Genomic DNA, 19,240 nt, shown 5'->3' with positions numbered 1-19,240 from the left:
GTGAGGTGTTTTTCTGCTGTCTGTGGGGTGTTTTTCTGCTGTCTGTGAGGTGTTTTTCTGCTGTCTGTGAGGTGTTTTTCTGCTGTCTGTGGGGTGTTTTTCTGCTGTCTGTGGGGTGTTTTTCTGCTGTCTGTGGGGTGTTTTTTCTGCTGTCTGTGAGGTGTTTTTCTGCTGTCTGTGGGGTGTTTTTCTGCTGTCTGTGGGGTGTTTTTCTGCTGTCTGTGAGGTGTTTTTCTGCTGTCTGTGGGGTGTTTTTCTGCTGTCTGTGAGGTGTTTTTCTGCTGTCTGTGGGGTGTTTTTCTGCTGTCTGTGGGGTGTTTTTCTGCTGTCTGTGGGGTGTTTTTCTGCTGTCTGTGGGGTGTTTTTCTGCTGTCTGTGGGGTGTTTTTCTGCTGTCTGTGGGGTGTTTTTCTGCTGTCTGTGGGGTGTTTTTCTGCTGTCTGTGGGGTGTTTTTCTGCTGTCTGTGAGGTGTTTTTCTGCTGTCTGTGGGGTGTTTTTCTGCTGTCTGTGGGGTGTTTTTCTGCTGTCTGTGAGGTGTTTTTCTGCTGTCTGTGGGGTGTTTTTCTGCTGTCTGTGAGGTGTTTTTCTGCTGTCTGTGGGGTGTTTTTCTGCTGTCTGTGAGGTGTTTTTCTGCTGTCTGTGAGGTGTTTTTCTGCTGTCTGTGGGGTGTTTTTCTGCTGTCTGTGAGGTGTTTTTCTGCTGTCTGTGAGGTGTTTTTCTGCTGTCTGTGGGGTGTTTTTCTGCTGTCTGTGAGGTGTTTTTCTGCTGTCTGTGGGGTGTGTCTCCTGTTCTCGTGGATTTATTCCTGCATTGGCAAATGTAGGTGCAAAACCATCAAACTGCTCTGAAATGACCTTTAAAATATTCCACATATTATTTTATTGGAATGACTTTATAAATATTAAAGGACACAGGAACACACATGAGAAGCCACAGTTTAGTCACCAATGGGTTAGTTGCCAACAGGTTAGTCACCAACGAGTTAGTCACCAACGGGTTAGTTACCAACAGGTTAGTCACCAATGAGTTAGTCACCAAAAATTCAATACTGTTCAACCACTCTGAACAATAAAAAATGACAGCCAATGACTACAGAAGCCCTGAAGTGACAATCAGCAGAGCCGTGGCTCAGTGGAACCCTCTGACCAAAACCCGTTGAGGTCCAAAAACCCCTCCAATTTACTGAAAGCTGTCCTTTGATCTATTTAAACCGACTTTAGGTCTCAAACAAGACTGTTTACAATCTGTGACCTCACTCTGTGCTCCACCCACTAAAGCAGTCACACCCTCTATGACACACCCACAGTGCTGCTGCTTCCCTCCCATGGATTTGGTGTCTGGGAGATGGACTTTGACACCTTTAAAAATAAAACTGATCCATTCAGAGTTTTTCAGTCATCACGATCAAAATCCAGAACATGAACGTTCTCATTAGCAACGACAAGAAGGCCACGCCCCTTCTGACATTTCCAGAAAACCAATTCTACCACAGCTCTGTAGGGAGCAGGACACAGGTCCATACAGTCCCAGGACAGAACTGGACCCGGGTCGACACAGTCCCAGGACAGCGCTACTGTCCACACGGTTTGTGGACAGAGCGGTCCTCTCATAGAAACAGGATGTGATGTCACTGCTGTTATGGATTTTTAAAACATGCAAAAGACTGGGACTGAAGGTAACCTAGCAACAGGAGAGTTGGGTCAGAGTTCAAATCCACATGGACTCCTAAGGAAGTGAATCTTGTTGAAAGGTCTGTTTTTAAAAAATCCTTATTTTCTCTCGCAGACACACCCCTTCTCCCCCGCTGCAGTCACAGCCAATCAGAGCTCAGCAGCATGTCGCCATTGTTGCACACTCAGTTCCCAGAGTTGCGGAATTCTCCGTTCTCGGTGATCTGCAGGGACGAGGTGTTGCTCGGTGACAGGCCGTTGCGTTGTGTTGTCACACCGTAGCGTTCTTTCAGCTGAGTCAACGCTGCCATCAGACGACTGTTAGCAGCATCCAGACTGGCGATCCTCTTCTCCTGAGAGACACACAGACACAGAGACATCAGTAGTGGGAGGTGGTCATGTGATGATCAGCACCTCTGTGTCAGCAGGATGAGCTAAAAACTAATCAACTTAATTTAAACAGACGTCTTTTCCAGGGACACCCACGCATTTCTCAACAAGACAAAGACAAGGCTGCGGAAGAAGAAGGGACGGATCCTGGACTGGCCTGTCTGTAGTCCCGACCTGTCCACAATACAGATTGTGTGGAGAATTTCCAAATGAAAAATGCAACACTGATGACCCGTCCTGTCAGACACTTGAAGACATGTTTGCAAAAAGAATGGGGCAAAATATCACCTGGAATGCTTCATTACGCAGTGTCCTCAATGTCAAAACAGAATGAAACATTGCAAAGTGATACATGCTTTAGTGTCCCAACTTAAAGAGTGTCCCAAAAAAAGTGCCACAAAATCATATGACTCTAATTTTGATACGACTAATCAGAATTCAGGGTTTTTTTTCAGACATCAAGATATAAGGTTGTGCTCTTACGTTTACGTACCCTGGCTGAAAATTTTGGTCCCATCACACTTTGATGATTTAGCCTGCGTATGCCGACCGTATCAAAAAGCCTGGCTTACCTGGGCGTACGTCTAATAAATTAATGCAGCTGTCACACCTTGATGACTTAACCAGCATATGCTGACAGCCATGTTTCCACCAAGAGGTTCGGGTCGGTACTGCGCGGTATTATACATGTTGGAACGGTTCTGTCTGGCTTGGTTTGCATTTCCACCGTAGACAGAATCATTTGTTTAGCAAGTGGACTAGCAAGTGGACACTTACTGACGAGCATGCTATCCAGTGCATGCACCATTGTGCGGCATCTCTGCTCCACCCAGAGGCAAAGCAGTAACTTTAATATTATTTTATTTTTTTCTTTGTGGATCAATTAACTGATGCCTGTGTGGTGAACACTGAGATGTTAATGAATGAGGCGTGTTGTGGCGCAAAGTGCCGACTTCAGGCTGAGACACGCACCCCGGAGCAGATAGACACAGAGGGACTTGTTTCTCCATGGCAAGGAATTAAAGTATTTTCAGACATCATTTTCTAACATCAGGAGGCTTTATGTAGATACATGTTCATCAGGCTGTGATGATGAATCCCACTGAGATGAACAGGTCAGACTTGTTCAAACAGTCTGAATTGTTCACATGAGGACTGGTGCTTTCAGCCAATCAATGGACGTATTTTGATGTATTTCGAGTAAATTACAAGAAATGTGCGAACATTTACAACCCCAATTCCAATGAAGTTGGGACGTTGTGAAAAATGTAAATAAAAACAGCATACAATAATTTTCAAATCCTCTTCAACCTATATTCAATTGAATACACCACAAAGACAAGATATTTAATGTTCAAACTGATAAACTTTGTTTTTTGTGTAAATATTTGCTCATTTTGAAATGGATGCCTGCAACACGTTTCAAAAAAGTTGGTACAGGGCAACAAAAGACTGGGAAAGTTGATGAATGCTCAAAGAACACCTGTTTGGAAATAGGTGAGTGTCATGATTGGGTATAAAAGGAGCACTGTTATGTGCAGACGCGGGTTGAGGAGCGGACCTGCGTCTGACTGAACCCAGCGCTAAATAACCAGAAAGCGGTTCCAAAAACAAAACAGTTTTATTTTTCTCCTGTGCAATAATTGGTGTACAACATAAATGTGCGGTTGTTTGGCGGGGTGAAGGATGGCGCGCTCTCCAGCGCCCAAATGGATCAAAGCTCGACGCTTCTGGACCCAGACTCACCGCCGAACACTCCCCAGGTGGATACGACAAACTGACTGTGTGAAGGATGGAAAAGGTGAGGTAAGTCAACAGCTACAACAAATATCCTTCAAAGGCACACACTATCAGCAACACATTCAGGTCTGAATTTAAGCTTTATGTAAATGAGCAGCTTCTCACAGCAGGTGGAGGATCATCATTCCGTACGCCACGGCAGTGAGAAGCAAACTGCACAATTCTCATCAATGTTCAAATATACTGCGTAACAAAATACCAAATTACTGTTAACACTTATTCAAACAATCAATCACCTCTGATGTGTGCTGACAGCATGTGTCCCTCACCCGTCCTCCTTCACAGGCACGATGTGTCAAACCCAGGCGCGGTCCTCAGCGTCTCACAAACGAACGTCACAAGGTCGAGTTCCCGGCAGTTCTGCTCGAATCACTCATGGCTTAAATGCAGAACGCCATCTCATTATCTGCTTCAGCTGAAAGTCTTTAAGATTGCACGTGAGCATCATCCACAGGTGCTGCAAATCATGCTGATGAGGGTGATGGACTCTTCTGCCAGCACCTTCTCCACAGACAAAAACCAGTTTGCATACCACCTGGAGAGCAAAGAAAAGAAAACAACACCAAAATGTCCAGCCAAACCCCCCAACACACAACAGTACCCCCCCATCAACGGGAAGCCTCCCGGCGACCAAACAGACCAGGCCCGAGAACAGCACCTCCCTCCGGGGTCCACGTCAGGAAGCAGACGGCGTAACGCTCCCAAGGTCCACCGCAGATAGCAGGACAGGGCACCACGGCTGGAAGGCCGGCTGGCATCAACAGAAAAACCCAAAAAGTCCCATATACAACCCAACATACAAGAAAAAACACAAAACCCACCCAAACCCTCCCCAGAGGACCGTCCCATCCAACCCCAGGAAGAAAAGAAAAACACCCAAATCCAACAACCCAACACAGCCCCAACAACACAATACAAACATAAATTCACAAAGAAAAATAACAAACAACCCCCCCAGAACAACTTGCAGAGCCCAACACCCCCCAGAAGACCTTTACCGCCAGTTCCAGGAGAAACAGCCAAAGCCGGAATCCCACAGAGGTCCCCAGGTACACATGGAGCAACAGCGCCCCCCAGAGGACCGTACCATCAACCCCAGGAGGCACCCTCCCCACAACCCAGGAACCCCAGACCCGGCCACACTTGGCTAGTTGGCCCCACAAGCCAATTCCCCCCCAAAGGACCGTCCCATCAACCCTGGAGGTGGAAGGAAACATAAGAAACACAAAAATCCAACCCCCGGCGGACTTCATTAAACTACCCCGGGGGCAAATAAAACAACCGACAAACCCTGTTACCTCCCCCAGCACCCCGAAAGACCCCAGATCACTCCCAGAGCCTATCGTCGGCTCAATTTTGGCGAACGGCACAAAACTACCAAGCTGGGGAAGGAAACAGGAAAAACTAATCCAGTCCCATCCCCTAAGCGCAGCGGAAAACCGGAAAGACGTCCGGTGCCCCAAACCGACCATACCATCAGCCCCTCGGGAGGGGTGGAACTACCGAAATGGCGAACGGCACAGATCGGCCCACCACTCCGACTGAGGTACGTTCCCGCTGCACCACACCCCGGTAACACCAATGACGAACGGTCAAAGGCCCACCGGGGCTAGAGTGGAACCGGGCATCAACCAAACCCAAAAAAACGCCCCTGACAACCCCCCCAGGTGCAGAGGTTTTCTGAGAAACGCTCGGCGTAACCAACCTGCACCACCCCACAACCCAAAAGACAAACGGTCTTAGAGAATGTGAGGTTGGGGTTAGGGAAACAGGGAAATAAAAACAACAAAACAAAACGACCCAATCCTCAAAAAAAAATTACCTAAATTCAAATAATGATTACCTGAGTCCAGCCGAGCTCCGAACCGCCAGTCGTTCACTCCACCAGAATCGCCTCTAAATCCCCAAACAAGTTATAACCCCTTACAAGAAAACAAAAACAGCCCAAATAACTAAACAACCAAAGATCTGCCCCTTTTTTTTTGTGTGTGTCCATTATTATGCCTGTCTACGAACACCTGGAGATACGTCATTATTGTTATTATTATTATTTAATGTTCAAACTGATAAACTTTGTTTTTTGTGTAAATATTTGCTCATTTTGAAATGGATGCCTGCGACACGTTTCAAAAAAGTTGGTACAGGGCAACAAAAGACTGGGAAAGTTGATGAATGCTCAAAGAACACCTGTTTGGAAATAGGTGAGTGTCATGATTGGGTATAAAAGGAGCACTGTTATGTGCAGACGCGGGTTGAGGAGCGGACCTGCGTCTGACTGAACCCAGCGCTAAATAACCAGAAAGCGGTTCCAAAAACAAAACAGTTTTATTTTTCTCCTGTGCAATAATTGGTGTACAACATAAATGTGCGGTTGTTTGGCGGGGTGAAGGATGGCGCGCTCTCCAGCGCCCAAATGGATCAAAGCTCGACGCTTCTGGACCCAGACTCACCGTCGAACACCCCCCAGGTGGATACGACAAACTGACTCTGTGAAGGATGGAAAAGGTGAGGTAAGTCAACAGCTACAACAAATATCCTTCAAAGGAACACACTATCAGCAACACATTCAGGTCTGAATTTAAGCTTTATGTAAATGAGCAGCTTCTCACAACAGGTGGAGGATCATCATTCCGTACGCCACGGCAGTACAGTCCAGCCAAACCCCCCAACACACAACAAGCATCCTCAAAAGGCTCAGCCGTTCACAAGCAAAGATGGGGTGAGGATCACCACTTGGTGAACAACTGTGTGACAAAACAGTCCAACAGTTAAGAACAATGTTTCTCAATGTTCAATTGCAAGGCATTTAGGGATTCCATCATCTACAGTCCATAATATAATCAGAAGATTTAGAGAATCTGGAGAACTTTCTACATGTAAGCGGCAAGGCCAAAAACCAACATTGAATGTCCGTGACCTTCGATCCCTCAAGTGGCACTGCATTAAAAACTGACATCATTGTGTAAAGGATCTTACCGCGTGGGCTCAGGAACACTTCAGAAAACCATTGTCAGTTAACACAGTTCGTCGCTACATCTACAAGTGTAAGTTAAAACTCTACCATGCAAAGTGAAAGCCAAACATCAACAACATCCAGAAACGCCGCTGCCTTCTCTGGACCCGAGCTCATTTGAAATGGACAGACACAAAGTGGAAAAGTGTGCTGTGGTCTGATGAGTCCACATTTCAAATTGTTTTTGGAAATCATGGATGTGGTGTCCTCTGGACAAAAGAAAAAAAAGACCATCCAGATTGTTACCAGCACAAAGTTCAAAAGCCAGTATCTGTGATGGTATGGGAGTGTGTTAGTGCCCATGGCACGGACAACTTACACATCTGTGATGGTATGGGAGTGTGTTAGTGCCCATGGCATGGACAACTTACACATCTGTGATGGTATAGGGGTGTGTTAGTGTCCATTGCATGGACAACTTACACATCTGTGATGGCACCATCAATGCTGAAAGGTACATCCAGGTTTTGGAGCAACACATGCTGCCATCCAAGCAACGTCTTATTCAGGGACGTCCCTGCTTATTTCAGCAAGACAATGCCAAGACACATTCTGCACGTGTTCCAACAGCGTGGCCTCTGAAGATATATCTGTTATTTTGCTCATAATTAGTTTTATGACCCTGACAGTACTTAGCATCATGGGCATAACGGAGAATCAGATGCTCAAATGAATGATATTTATGACCCCCAACAGTTACTAAAGTAAACCTGGATTTATAAATAAAAGCACACCCTCGCCTTTCCTCACATCACGTGAAACGTGACTAAAAGTGTACTCCGGTGGGCAGGCCTCATTCAGAGGAAGGACAGCTGTGGATTTAATCCAGGTTTCACATAATCCAAGCATATCCAGATGATGATCCACAATTAAATCATTCACCAGCAATGACTTCAAAGACAATGATCTGATATTAGTGAGACCCAAACTAAGGACCTCGGTGGGATCAGCAGGTTTTAATGAAGTCATACGGAAGTTCTGCTCCTCAGCAGCCAGTGACGCAGGGGGTTTCAGTGGCCTGAGGAGCTCAGGTGAAACGCTGCGTCTGCAGATGACAGCACCGACGTAAAAACTCTGCAGCCCAGCGAGAGGCAGCAACAGGAAGCTGCGGCACAAACCGCACAGCTTTAGCGGAGCCGGTCCGGTCATCGGAGAAGACAGTCCAGGATCAACAGGACGAATTCAGCAGTCTCTCGTGCGCAGCGCGCGCTCCCACGCCCAAGAATATCGTCCATCCCACAGGAGGCGAGGATCAGACCCTCTAGTGAAGGCTGCCAGGTAAAACTTAAATTTCACTGATGCACCGCTCTGCTTTCCGCGCCTTCTAAAGCGCCTCCTCCGAAGAGGAGCGCAAGGAAAATGGAGCAGGTGCAGCGGGACGTCCGCGAGCACAGGTGGCAGAGCAGGGCTGGGCCCTCCCAGCCCGGACCCAGACGACAGCAGCGGCTCATAAAGAGCATTAATGTCCAAGAGAGACTGACGATTATACACAAGCAAGGCAGAGGTGTCCCGGCAGAACACACAGAGCAAAAACACAGCAACAAATAACAAAAAACTCGACGAGCGGTAGAGACAGGGCTGACAGCACGCCAAACACACAGGCGCCATCTTGCCACCTCTGTTTGACAATACAGCTGTTACAGCAAAACACAGCTGTTTGACAATAAATGGCTTCACGCAACCACAAACCATGAAGGACAAAAAGTTTATTCATATTCTCTGAAACATGGGGGAAAAAAATCTAAAATTCTGACAGGGTATATGTAAACCTATGAGCACAACCGTATGCAGGGATGAAAAAGTGGTGAAACACCCCCCCCCCCCCCCCCCAAAATTTTATTTTTTATTTTTATTTATTTATTTTTTAATTCTAGAAGCTCTGAAATACAATCTGGGACTATTCCAGACAATAAACTACAATGAGTGCAGCATCCATTTTAGTGAGAAAAAACTCCAAGTTTTCTCATTCAAAATCACTCCTTTGATCTCTGCTCCCCTCCACAGCATGTCTTTTTCCTGGTTCTCTCCCTCAGCCCCAACCAGTCCCAGCAGAAGACTGCCCCTCCCTGAGCCTGGTTCTGCTGGAGGTTTCTTCCTGTTAAAAGGGAGATTTCCTTCCCACTGTAGCCAAGTGCTTGCTCACAGGGGGTCGTTTTGACCGTTGGGGTTTTACATAATTATTGTATGGCCTTGCCTTACAATATAAAGCGCCTTGGGGCAACTGTTTGTTGTGATGGTGGTCTACTGGTGGTTGGCTCTCGCTGCGGTATTGTATCACTTCCTGTTCCGGAGCACAGCGGTGTTTTTCTGTATCTGTTAGCTGTTTAATCTGCGCAGTTAGATTGATCTAGTTATCTAGATAACGATTTGTTTCCCAGTGTAATCTTTACGTGCCTTAACTAAAGCACTCCTTCTGCTGAATCACCTCTAAATTATTTACACATTATTCACTTTGCGTGTTTTTAGGAATCCGCTAGGTTAGCGTAGCTACTAGCTCTTAGCCGATTTAGCATGGCAGCTTCTCCTGTCTCTCCCGCACTTTTCTGCTCTGGGTGTGAAATGTTTAGTTATTCCTCGGCCTCCTTTAGCAGTAACGGTACTTGTAATAAGTGTAGCTTATTCGTAGCTTTGGAGGCCAGGCTGGGCGAATTGGAGACTCGGCTCCGCACCGTGGAAAATTCTACAGCTAGCCAGGCCCCTGTAGTCGGTGCGGACCAAGGTAGCTTAGCCGCCGTTAGTTCCCCCCTGGCAGATCCCGAGCAGCCGGGAAAGCAGGCTGACTGGGTGACTGTGAGGAGGAAGCGTAGCCCTAAACAGAAGCCTCGTGTACACCGCCAACCCGTTCACATCTCTAACCATTTTTCCCCACTCGACGACACACCCGCCGAGGATCAAACTCTGGTTATTGGCGACTCTGTTTTGAGAAATGTGAAGTTAGCGACACCAGCAACCATAGTCAGTTGTCTTCCGGGGGCCAGAGCAGGCGACATTGAAGGAAATTTGAAACTGCTGGCTAAGGCTAAGCGTAAATTTGGTAAGATTGTAATTCACGTCGGCAGTAATGACACCCGGTTACGCCAATCGGAGGTCACTAAAATTAACATTAAATCGGTGTGTAACTTTGCAAAAACAATGTCGGACTCTGTAGTTTTCTCTGGGCCCCTCCCCAATCGGACCGGGAGTGACATGTTTAGCCGCATGTTCTCCTTGAATTGCTGGCTGTCTGAGTGGTGTCCAAAAAATGAGGTGGGCTTCATAGATAATTGGCAAATCTTCTGGAGAAAACCTGGTCTTGTTAGGAGAGACGGCACCCATCCCACTTTGGATGGAGCAGCTCTCATTTCTAGAAATCTGGCCAATTTTCTTAAATCCTCCAAACCGTGACTATCCAGGGTTGGGACCAGGAAGCAGAGTTGTAGTCTTACACACCTCTCTGCAGCTTCTCTCCCCCTGCCATCCCCTCATTACCCCATCCCCGTAGAGACGGTGCCTGCTCCCAGACTACCAATAACCAGCAAAAATCTATTTAAGCATAAAAATTCAAAAAGAAAAAATAATATAGCACCTTCAACTGCACCACAGACTAAAACAGTTAAATGTGGTCTATTAAACATTAGGTCTCTCTCTTCTAAGTCCCTGTTGGTAAATGATATAATAATTGATCAACATATTGATTTATTCTGCCTAACAGAAACCTGGTTACAGCAGGATGAATACGTTAGTTTAAATGAGTCAACACCCCCGAGTCACACTAACTGTCAGAATGCTCGTAGCACGGGCCGGGGCGGAGGATTAGCAGCAATCTTCCATTCCAGCTTATTAATTAATCAAAAACCCAGACAGAGCTTTAATTCATTTGAAAGCTTGTCTCTTAGTCTTGTCCATCCAAATTGGAAGTCCCAAAAACCAGTTTTATTTGTTATTATCTATCGTCCACCTGGTCGTTACTGTGAGTTTCTCTGTGAATTTTCAGACCTTTTGTCTGACTTAGTGCTTAGCTCAGATAAGATAATTATAGTGGGCGATTTTAACATCCACACAGATGCTGAGAATGACAGCCTCAACACTGCATTTAATCTATTATTAGACTCTATTGGCTTTGCTCAAAAAGTAAATGAGTCCACCCACCACTTTAATCATATCTTAGATCTTGTTCTGACTTATGGTATGGAAATAGAAGACTTAACAGTATTCCCTGAAAACTCCCTTCTGTCTGATCATTTCTTAATAACATTTACATTTACCCTGATGGACTACCCAGCAGTGGGGAATAAGTTTCATTACACTAGAAGTCTTTCAGAAAGCGCTGTAACTAGGTTTAAGGATATGATTCCTTCTTTATGTTCTCTAATGCCATATACCAACACAGTGCAGAGTAGCTACCTAAACTCTGTAAGGGAGATAGAGTATCTTGTCAATAGTTTTACATCCTCATTGAAGACAACTTTGGATGCTGTAGCTCCTCTGAAAAAGAGAGCTTTAAATCAGAAGTGTCTGACTCCGTGGTATAACTCACAAACTTGTAGCTTAAAGCAGATAACCCGTAAGTTGGAGAGGAAATGGCGTCTCACTAACTTAGAAGATCTTCACTTAGCCTGGAAAAAGAGTTTGTTGCTCTATAAAAAAGCCCTCCGTAAAGCTAGGACATCTTTCTCCTCATCACTAATTGAAGAAAATAAGAACAACCCCAGGTTTCTTTTCAGCACTGTAGCCAGGCTGACAAAGAGTCAGAGCTCTATTGAGCTGAGTATTCCATTAACTTTAACTAGTAATGACTTCATGACTTTCTTTGCTAACAAAATTTTAACTATTAGAGAAAAAATTACTCATAACCATCCCAAAGACATATCGTTATCTTTGGCTGCTTTCAGTGATGCCGGTATTTGGTTAGACTCTTTCTCTCCGATTGTTCTGTCTGAGTTATTTTCATTAGTTACTTCATCCAAACCATCAACGTTTATTAGACCCCATTCCTACCAGGCTGCTCAAGGAAGCCCTACCATTAATTAATGCTTCGATCTTAAATATGATCAATCTATCTTTGTTAGTTGGCTATGTACCACAGGCTTTTAAGGTGGCAGTAATTAAACCATTACTTAAAAAGCCATCACTTGACCCAGCTATCTTAGCTAATTATAGGCCAATCTCCAACCTTACTTTTCTCTCAAAAATTCTTGAAAGGGTAGTTGTAAAACAGCTAACTGATCATCTGCAGAGGAATGGTCTATTTGAAGAGTTTCAGTCAGGTTTTAGAATTCATCATAGTACAGAAACAGCATTAGTGAAGGTTACAAATGATCTTCTTATGGCCTCGGACAGTGGACTCATCTCTGTGCTTGTTCAATCGGAGAGAAAGAGTCTAACCAAATACCGGCATCACTGAAAGCAGCCAAAGATAACGATACATCTTTGGGATGGTTATGAGTAATTTTTTCTCTAATAGTCAAAATTTTGTTAGCAAAGAAAGTCATGAAGTCATTACTAGTTAAAGTTAATGGAATACTCAGCTCAATAGAGCTCTGACTCTTTGTCAGCCTGGCTACAGTGCTGAAAAGAAACCTGGGGTTGTTCTTATTTTCTTCAATTAGTGATGAGTAGAAAGATGTCCTAGCTTTACGGAGGGCTTTTTTATAGAGCAACAAACTCTTTTTCCAGGCTAAGTGAAGATCTTCTAAATTAGTGAGACGCCATTTCCTCTCCAACTTACGGGTTATCTGCTTTAAGCTACGAGTTTGTGAGTTATACCACGGAGTCAGACACTTCTGATTTAAAGCTCTCTTTTTCAGAGGAGCTACAGCATCCAAAGTTGTCTTCAATGAGGATGTAAAACTATTGACGAGATACTCTAACTCCCTTACAGAGTTTAGGTAGCTACTCTGCTCTGTGTTGGTATATGGCATTAGAGAACATAAAGGAGGAATCATATCCTTAAACCTAGTTACAGCGCTTTCTGAAAGACTTCTAGTGTAATGAAACTTATTCCCCACTGCTGGGTAGTCCATCAGAGTAAATGTAAATGATATTAAAAAATGATCAGACAGAAGGGAGTTTTCAGGGAATACTGTTAAGTCTTCTATTTCCATACCATAAGTCAGAACAAGATCTAAAATATGATTAAAGTGGTGGGTGGACTCATTTACTTTTTGAGCAAAGCCGATAGAGTCTAATAATAGATTAAATGCAGTGTTGAGGCTGTCATTCTCAGCATCTGTGTGGATGTTAAAATCGCCCACTATAATCAGGTCCCATCTTATCTTAGGGACCTCGTAGTACCATATCACACCAATAGAGCGCTTCGCTCTCAGACTGCAGGCTTACTTGTAGTTCCTAGGGTTTGTAAGAGTAGAATGGGAGGCAGAGCCTTCAGCTTTCAGGCTCCTCTCCTGTGGAACCAGCTCCCAATTCAGATCAGGGAGACAGACACCCTCTCTACTTTTAAGATTAGGCTTAAAACTTTCCTTTTTGCTAAAGCTTATAGTTAGGGCTGGATCAGGTGACCCTGAACCATCCCTTAGTTATGCTGCTATAGACGTAGACTGCTGGGGGGTTCCCATGATGCACTGAGTGTTTCTTTCTCTTTTTGCTCTGTATGCACCACTCTGCATTTAATCATTAGTGATCGATCTCTGCTCCCCTCCACAGCATGTCTTTTTCCTGGTTCTCTCCCTCAGCCCCAACCAGTCCCAGCAGAAGACTGCCCCTCCCTGAGCCTGGTTCTGCTGGAGGTTTCTTCCTGTTAAAAGGGAGTTTTTCCTTCCCACTGTAGCCAAGTGCTTGCTCACAGGGGGTCGTTTTGACCGTTGGGGTTTTACATAATTATTGTATGGCCTTGCCTTACAATATAAAGCGCCTTGGGGCAACTGTTTGTTGTGATTTGGCGCTATATAAAAAAATTGATTGATTGATTGATTGAAGTTTTCTAACTTAGCAGATGGTTCTGGAGGAAATGAACAAATTGAAAATATGGTTTGACCAAAACAAATTGTCATTAAACTTAAATAAAACAAAACTAATGTTATTTGGGAACTGCAGAACAAATGAGCAAGTAGAAATACAGATAGATAGGATGCAGACTGAAAGAGTTCATGAAAATGAAGATAGATCCAGGAGGAGCATCACTGTGAAATTACAACATATGAATACAAATAAATGAAAAAAAATATTACAATTTGTAATGCATGTGACTATTTTATGTTAACACTGAGTTATTAATTATTAAACAGAACACAAATGCACACAGACATGCTGACAGGCAAAAGCTTAATGCTAACTTAATGCTAACCAACATTGAAAATGCCATAGACATGCTAATGTGTTAGCATCGGTCCCAACACCATAACAGGTCACTTTAACATGAAAAGGTAAGTATTACTCACAGACATGTGCTCTTTAGGGTTCAGTTGGAAAAATGAAGATAATGCAATATAAAAACCAACAGCCCAACAAGATGCCTGATCGATAAAAAGCGGAAATCGGTCAAAAAGTAGACATTTTACAATCGAGCAAAAAGAGACACTGGTGGAATTCTACCCTGAGACCAGTTCAGTGGTACAAAACCAAAGACAATATCAAAGTCACTTTGCAGTTAAGAAAAGCTCCAGACGGAAAGACAACATGGAGGATTGTAAAGACGTTTCAAACTGACAGAACTGTGTTAACAAAGGGAGATCTGACCCAACCAGAGGAGCCGTGCAGGTGTAACGCAGTTAATATGGTATTTTAATTCCACTTGCCATAATTTATTTTATTTTCTTAAGCACTTGTGCAGTTGTAGCTCCAGGGCGCCCTCTAGTGACAGAATATATAAGTGCAACTGGCAGCCGTAGCCGGTGCCAGTTATATTAAGACATGCCACAGGTGAGTTGTCTGGCGTAGTACTCTGTACCAATTTATATAAATTAATGTTATCACTCTGTGAACTTAGGAAAGCATGGAGGCGAGTTGTGATGTAATTAAGAGCCACAACGAGTAGTTGCTGGAATTTTACATATTAAAAATAATGCTTAAGGGCACAATAATGTGCATGCTAACTACTTTAGCTTCAGTGCTAAATATACATACTCGTCTTTTTAAAGTGCTGTCTGAGCCGACGTGAGCCAAGTGCAGGACTGACCAGTATTTACTTTGTTTCACACAGAATAAACTCCAGGCACAGAGACCATTCTGCCTCCTGATGACTTCCTTAAAAAAATACACAACGCAGAGTCGAAGGGTTGTTTGAACCAGCCAGTTGTAGTGCAGTTACACACATACTGAGCACATCATGGAAACGACAAAACTCTGACAACCTGAGGTGAACACCAGACATCAAATTCCTCAAGATGTGCTTCAAAATGATGTATGGCAGATATCAGTGTCCAAAAGTGGCACTTTTTGTGGAAAGTGTTGCAGGTCTTAAATGTAGGAATGGATGCCCAACTGCTTGCAATAGGAAACACAAGTCAAAGCACCGCCAGCTTTAGTCCAAATGTCTGGTGATTCTAAATTACTTATTATGAAAGGCACCATAAGTGTGATGGACTTATGAAGCTGTTCAGGGAGGACGGGACACACTAGGAGAGTCGACAAATGGAAAAGATACGGAACAGGAGCCACCTCTTAATCAAGATCAAAGAAAAATTATCAAGGATACAGAGCAAGATCTATCTCTTAACCAAACTCAAAGGAAAAAAGACCAAAGTTACGGAGCAGGATCCGTCTCATAACCAGAATCAAAGGAAAAAAGACCAAAGTTATGGAACAAGATCTGTCTCTTAACCAGAATCAAAGGAACAAAAAAAAAGTTATGACGCAGGATCAGTCTCTTAACCAGAATCAAAGGAAAAAGACCAAAGATACAGAGCAGGATCTATCTCTTAACCAAACTCAAAGGAAAAAAGACCAAAGTTACGGAACAGGATCTGTCTCTCAACCAAACTCAAAGGAAAAAAGACCAAAGTTACGGAGCAGGATCAGTGTCTGTATCAGGGTCAAAGGGAAAAACAAGACCAAAGACAGGGTGCAGGATCCATCTCTTAATCAGGATCAAAAGAAAAAAGACCAAAGATATGGAGCAGGATCTGTCTCTTAACCAGAATCAAACGAAAAAGACCAAAGATACAGAGCAGGATCAGTGTCTGTATCAGGGTCAAAGGGAAAAACAAGACCAAAGACAGGGTGCAGGATCCATCTCTTAATCAGGATCAAAGGAAAAAGACCAACGATACAGAGCAGGATCAGTTTCTTGACCAAAATCAAAGGAAAAAGACCAAAGATACAGCGCAGGATCCATCTCTTAATCAGGCTCAAAGGGAAAAAAAGACAAAAGTTATGGAGCAGGATCTGAAATAAAGATTAAAGATGGTCAAAAGATCAAAGTGCTCATTCAACCCTAACTGAGGGAATTGCTGGCCACCAGGCATTCTTGTGTGTAACTGGTCATCCAGGATGAAGTGGTTCAGTTTTACAGCTTTGTACTTTTTGTTGCATTTTGAAGTCTTTCAGTTTCAAGACTTTCATGTTCAGATTGCATCACGATGTTCTGGACTGGACTTGGGTCCGGCTATCAAAAACTATGGCAGACATACTGCCTCAGTAACCATGGCAACATACAACCATCCAATTATAACATGCAAATGAAATAATACTTGAATTTCAGTCAGTGGAAATACTGGAGCACGGACTTATTTGATTATTTTCTGGACGCCCTGTCTGAATTTAAATCCTGAGCTCAGCTGGACTCAGCTGATCCACTTACTGTCAAAGCTACGATGGAATCTGAAGTCTGAATCCAGAACTACTGACAGCACAAGGACAAAAAACAAAGTGACTTTTTAACCTGGTTCTCGATGATCTTCTGTTTGGAGTCAACCACAGCCTGCATGTCATTGTGGTCTTTCTTCAGTTCTTCCTCCACAGCCATCAACCTGCAGGTCAAAAGGTCACAATGTCAGCAGCAGAGGTCTCACTCTGTCGCACATCTCAAACACCGACGCGCCACTTTCATAGATACACCTGTGCCACTGTGAACCAGCAAGGCCCAAACCTGCTGTGAGCAGAATGTCAAATGTTCACGGGTCCATGCCAGAGGTCCTGGTGCTGCTCAGCTGTGGACACCCTGTGATTCTTTTCACTTTGAGGTCCACATGTCTTGAGATTAAATTTGGATTCTTACTGATGATACTCTCAAATATTTTCATGAAAGTTGATGTTCTGACAGCACTGGTTCCTAACCCTGGTACTCAAGGACCTCTGACGTTCTGCCAAAGACTGATGAGGTCATTGGGCTGTTGATTGGTTGAGCTGATCAGAGATTCAATTCAATTCAATTTTTTTATATAGCGCCAAATCACAACAAACAGTTGCCCCAAGGCGCTTTATATTGTAAGGCAAGGCCATACAATAATTATGTAAAACCCCAACGATCAAAACGACCCCCTGTGAGCAAGCACTTGGCTACAGTGGGAAGGAAAAACTCCCTTTTAACAGGAAGAAACCTCCAGCAGAACCAGGCTCAGGGAGGGGCAGTCTTCTGCTGGGACTGGTTGGGGCTGAGGGAGAGAACCAGGAAAAAGACATGCTGTGGAGGGGAGCAGAGATCAATCACTAATGATTAAATGCGGAGTGGTGCATACAGAGCAAAAAGAGAAAGAAACAGTGCATCATGGGAACCCCCCAGCAGTCTAAGTCTATAGCAGCATAACTAAGGGATGGTTCAGGGTCACCTGATCCAGCCCTAACTATAATCTTTAGCAAAAAGGAAAGTTTTAAGCCTAATCTTAAAAGTAGAGAGGGTGTCTGTCTCCCTGATCTGAATTGGGAGCTGGTTCCACAGGAGAGGAGCCTGAAAGCTGAAGGCTCTGCCTCCCATTCTACTCTTACAAACCCTAGGAACTACAAGTAAGCCTGCAGTCTGAGAGCGAAGCGCTCTATTGGGGTGATATGGTACTATGAGGTCCCTAAGATAAGATGGGACCTGATTATTCAAAACCTTATAAGTAAGAAGAAGAATTTTAAATTCTATTCTAGAATTAACAGGAAGCCAATGAAGAGAGGCCAATATGGGTGAGATATGCTCTCTCCTTCTAGTCCCCGTCAGTACTCTAGCTGCAGCATTTTGAATTAACTGAAGGCTTTTTAGGGAACTTTTAGGCCAACCTGATAATAATGAATTACAATAGTCCAGCCTAGAGGAAATAAATGCATGAATTAGTTTTTCAGCATCACTGTGAGACAAGACCTTTCTAATTTTAGAGATACTGCGTAAATGCAAAAAAGCAGTCTTACATATTTGTTTAATATGCGCTTTGAATGACATATCCTGATCAAAAATGACTCCAAGATTTCTCACAGTATTACTAGAGGTCAGGGTAATGCCATCCAGAGTAAGGATCTGGTTAGACACCATGTTTCTAAGATTTGTGGGGCCAAGTACAATAACTTCAGTTTTATCTGAGTTTAAAAGCAGGAAATTAGAGGTCATCCATGTCTTTATGTCTGTAAGACAATCCTGCAGTTTAGCTAATTGGTGTGTGTCCTCTGGCTTCATGGATAGATAAAGCTGGGTATCATCTGCATAACAATGAAAATTTAAGCAATGCCGTCTAATAATACTGCCTAAGGGAAGCATGTATAAAGTGAATAAAATTGGTCCTAGCACAGAACCTTGTGGAACTCCATAATTAACCTTAGTCTGTGAAGAAGATTCCCCATTTACATGAACAAATTGTAATCTATTAGACAAATATGATTCAAACCACCGCAGCGCAGTGCCTTTAATACCTATGGCATGCTCTAATCTCTGTAATAAAATTTTATGGTCAACAGTATCAAAAGCAGCACTGAGGTCTAACAGAACAAGCACAGAGATGAGTCCACTGTCTGAGGCCATAAGAAGATCATTTGTAACCTTCACTAATGCTGTTTCTGTACTATGATGAATTCTAAAACCTGACTGAAACTCTTCAAATAGACCATTCCTCTGCAGATGATCAGTTAGCTGTTTTACAACTACCCTTTCAAGAATTTTTGAGAGAAAAGGAAGGTTTGAGATTGGCCTATAATTAGCTAAGATAGCTGGGTCAAGTGATGGCTTTTTAAGTAATGGTTTAATTACTGCCACCTTAAAAGCCTGTGGTACATAGCCAACTAATAAAGATAGATTGATCATATTTAAGATCGAAGCATTAAATAATGGTAGGGCTTCCTTGAGCAGCCTGGTAGGAATGGGGTCCAATAGACATGTTGATGGTTTGGATGAAGTAACTAATGAAAATAACTCAGACAGAACAATCGGAGAGAAAGAGTCTAACCAAATACCGGCATCACTGAAAGCAGCCAAAGATAACGATACGTCTTTGGGATGGTTATGAGTAATTTTTTCTCTAAT

General features: G+C 43.7%; 1 protein-coding gene across 1 annotated transcript in view; it reads right to left on the bottom strand.

The window, feature by feature from the left end:
- Positions 1-1,782: 1,782 nt before the first annotated feature.
- Positions 1,783-19,240, bottom strand: part of dab2ipa (DAB2 interacting protein a) — a 161,616-nt gene continuing 144,158 nt past the window's right edge. Inside the window, exons 17-18 of the mRNA XM_034169633.1 lie at positions 16,691-16,778; positions 1,783-2,023 (exon numbers count right to left, since the gene is read on the bottom strand). Of these exons, the coding sequence (XP_034025524.1) occupies positions 1,856-2,023; positions 16,691-16,778 (256 nt within the window). The 3' untranslated portion in view covers positions 1,783-1,855. The remainder of the gene's footprint in view (positions 2,024-16,690; positions 16,779-19,240) is intronic.

The sequence above is a fragment of the Thalassophryne amazonica genome, chromosome 5 (assembly GCF_902500255.1).
Source record: "Thalassophryne amazonica chromosome 5, fThaAma1.1, whole genome shotgun sequence".
NCBI lineage: Eukaryota > Metazoa > Chordata > Actinopteri > Batrachoidiformes > Batrachoididae > Thalassophryne > Thalassophryne amazonica.
Note: the sequence above shows the minus strand (reverse complement) of the source record. Positions and strands in the feature narration are given on the sequence as shown.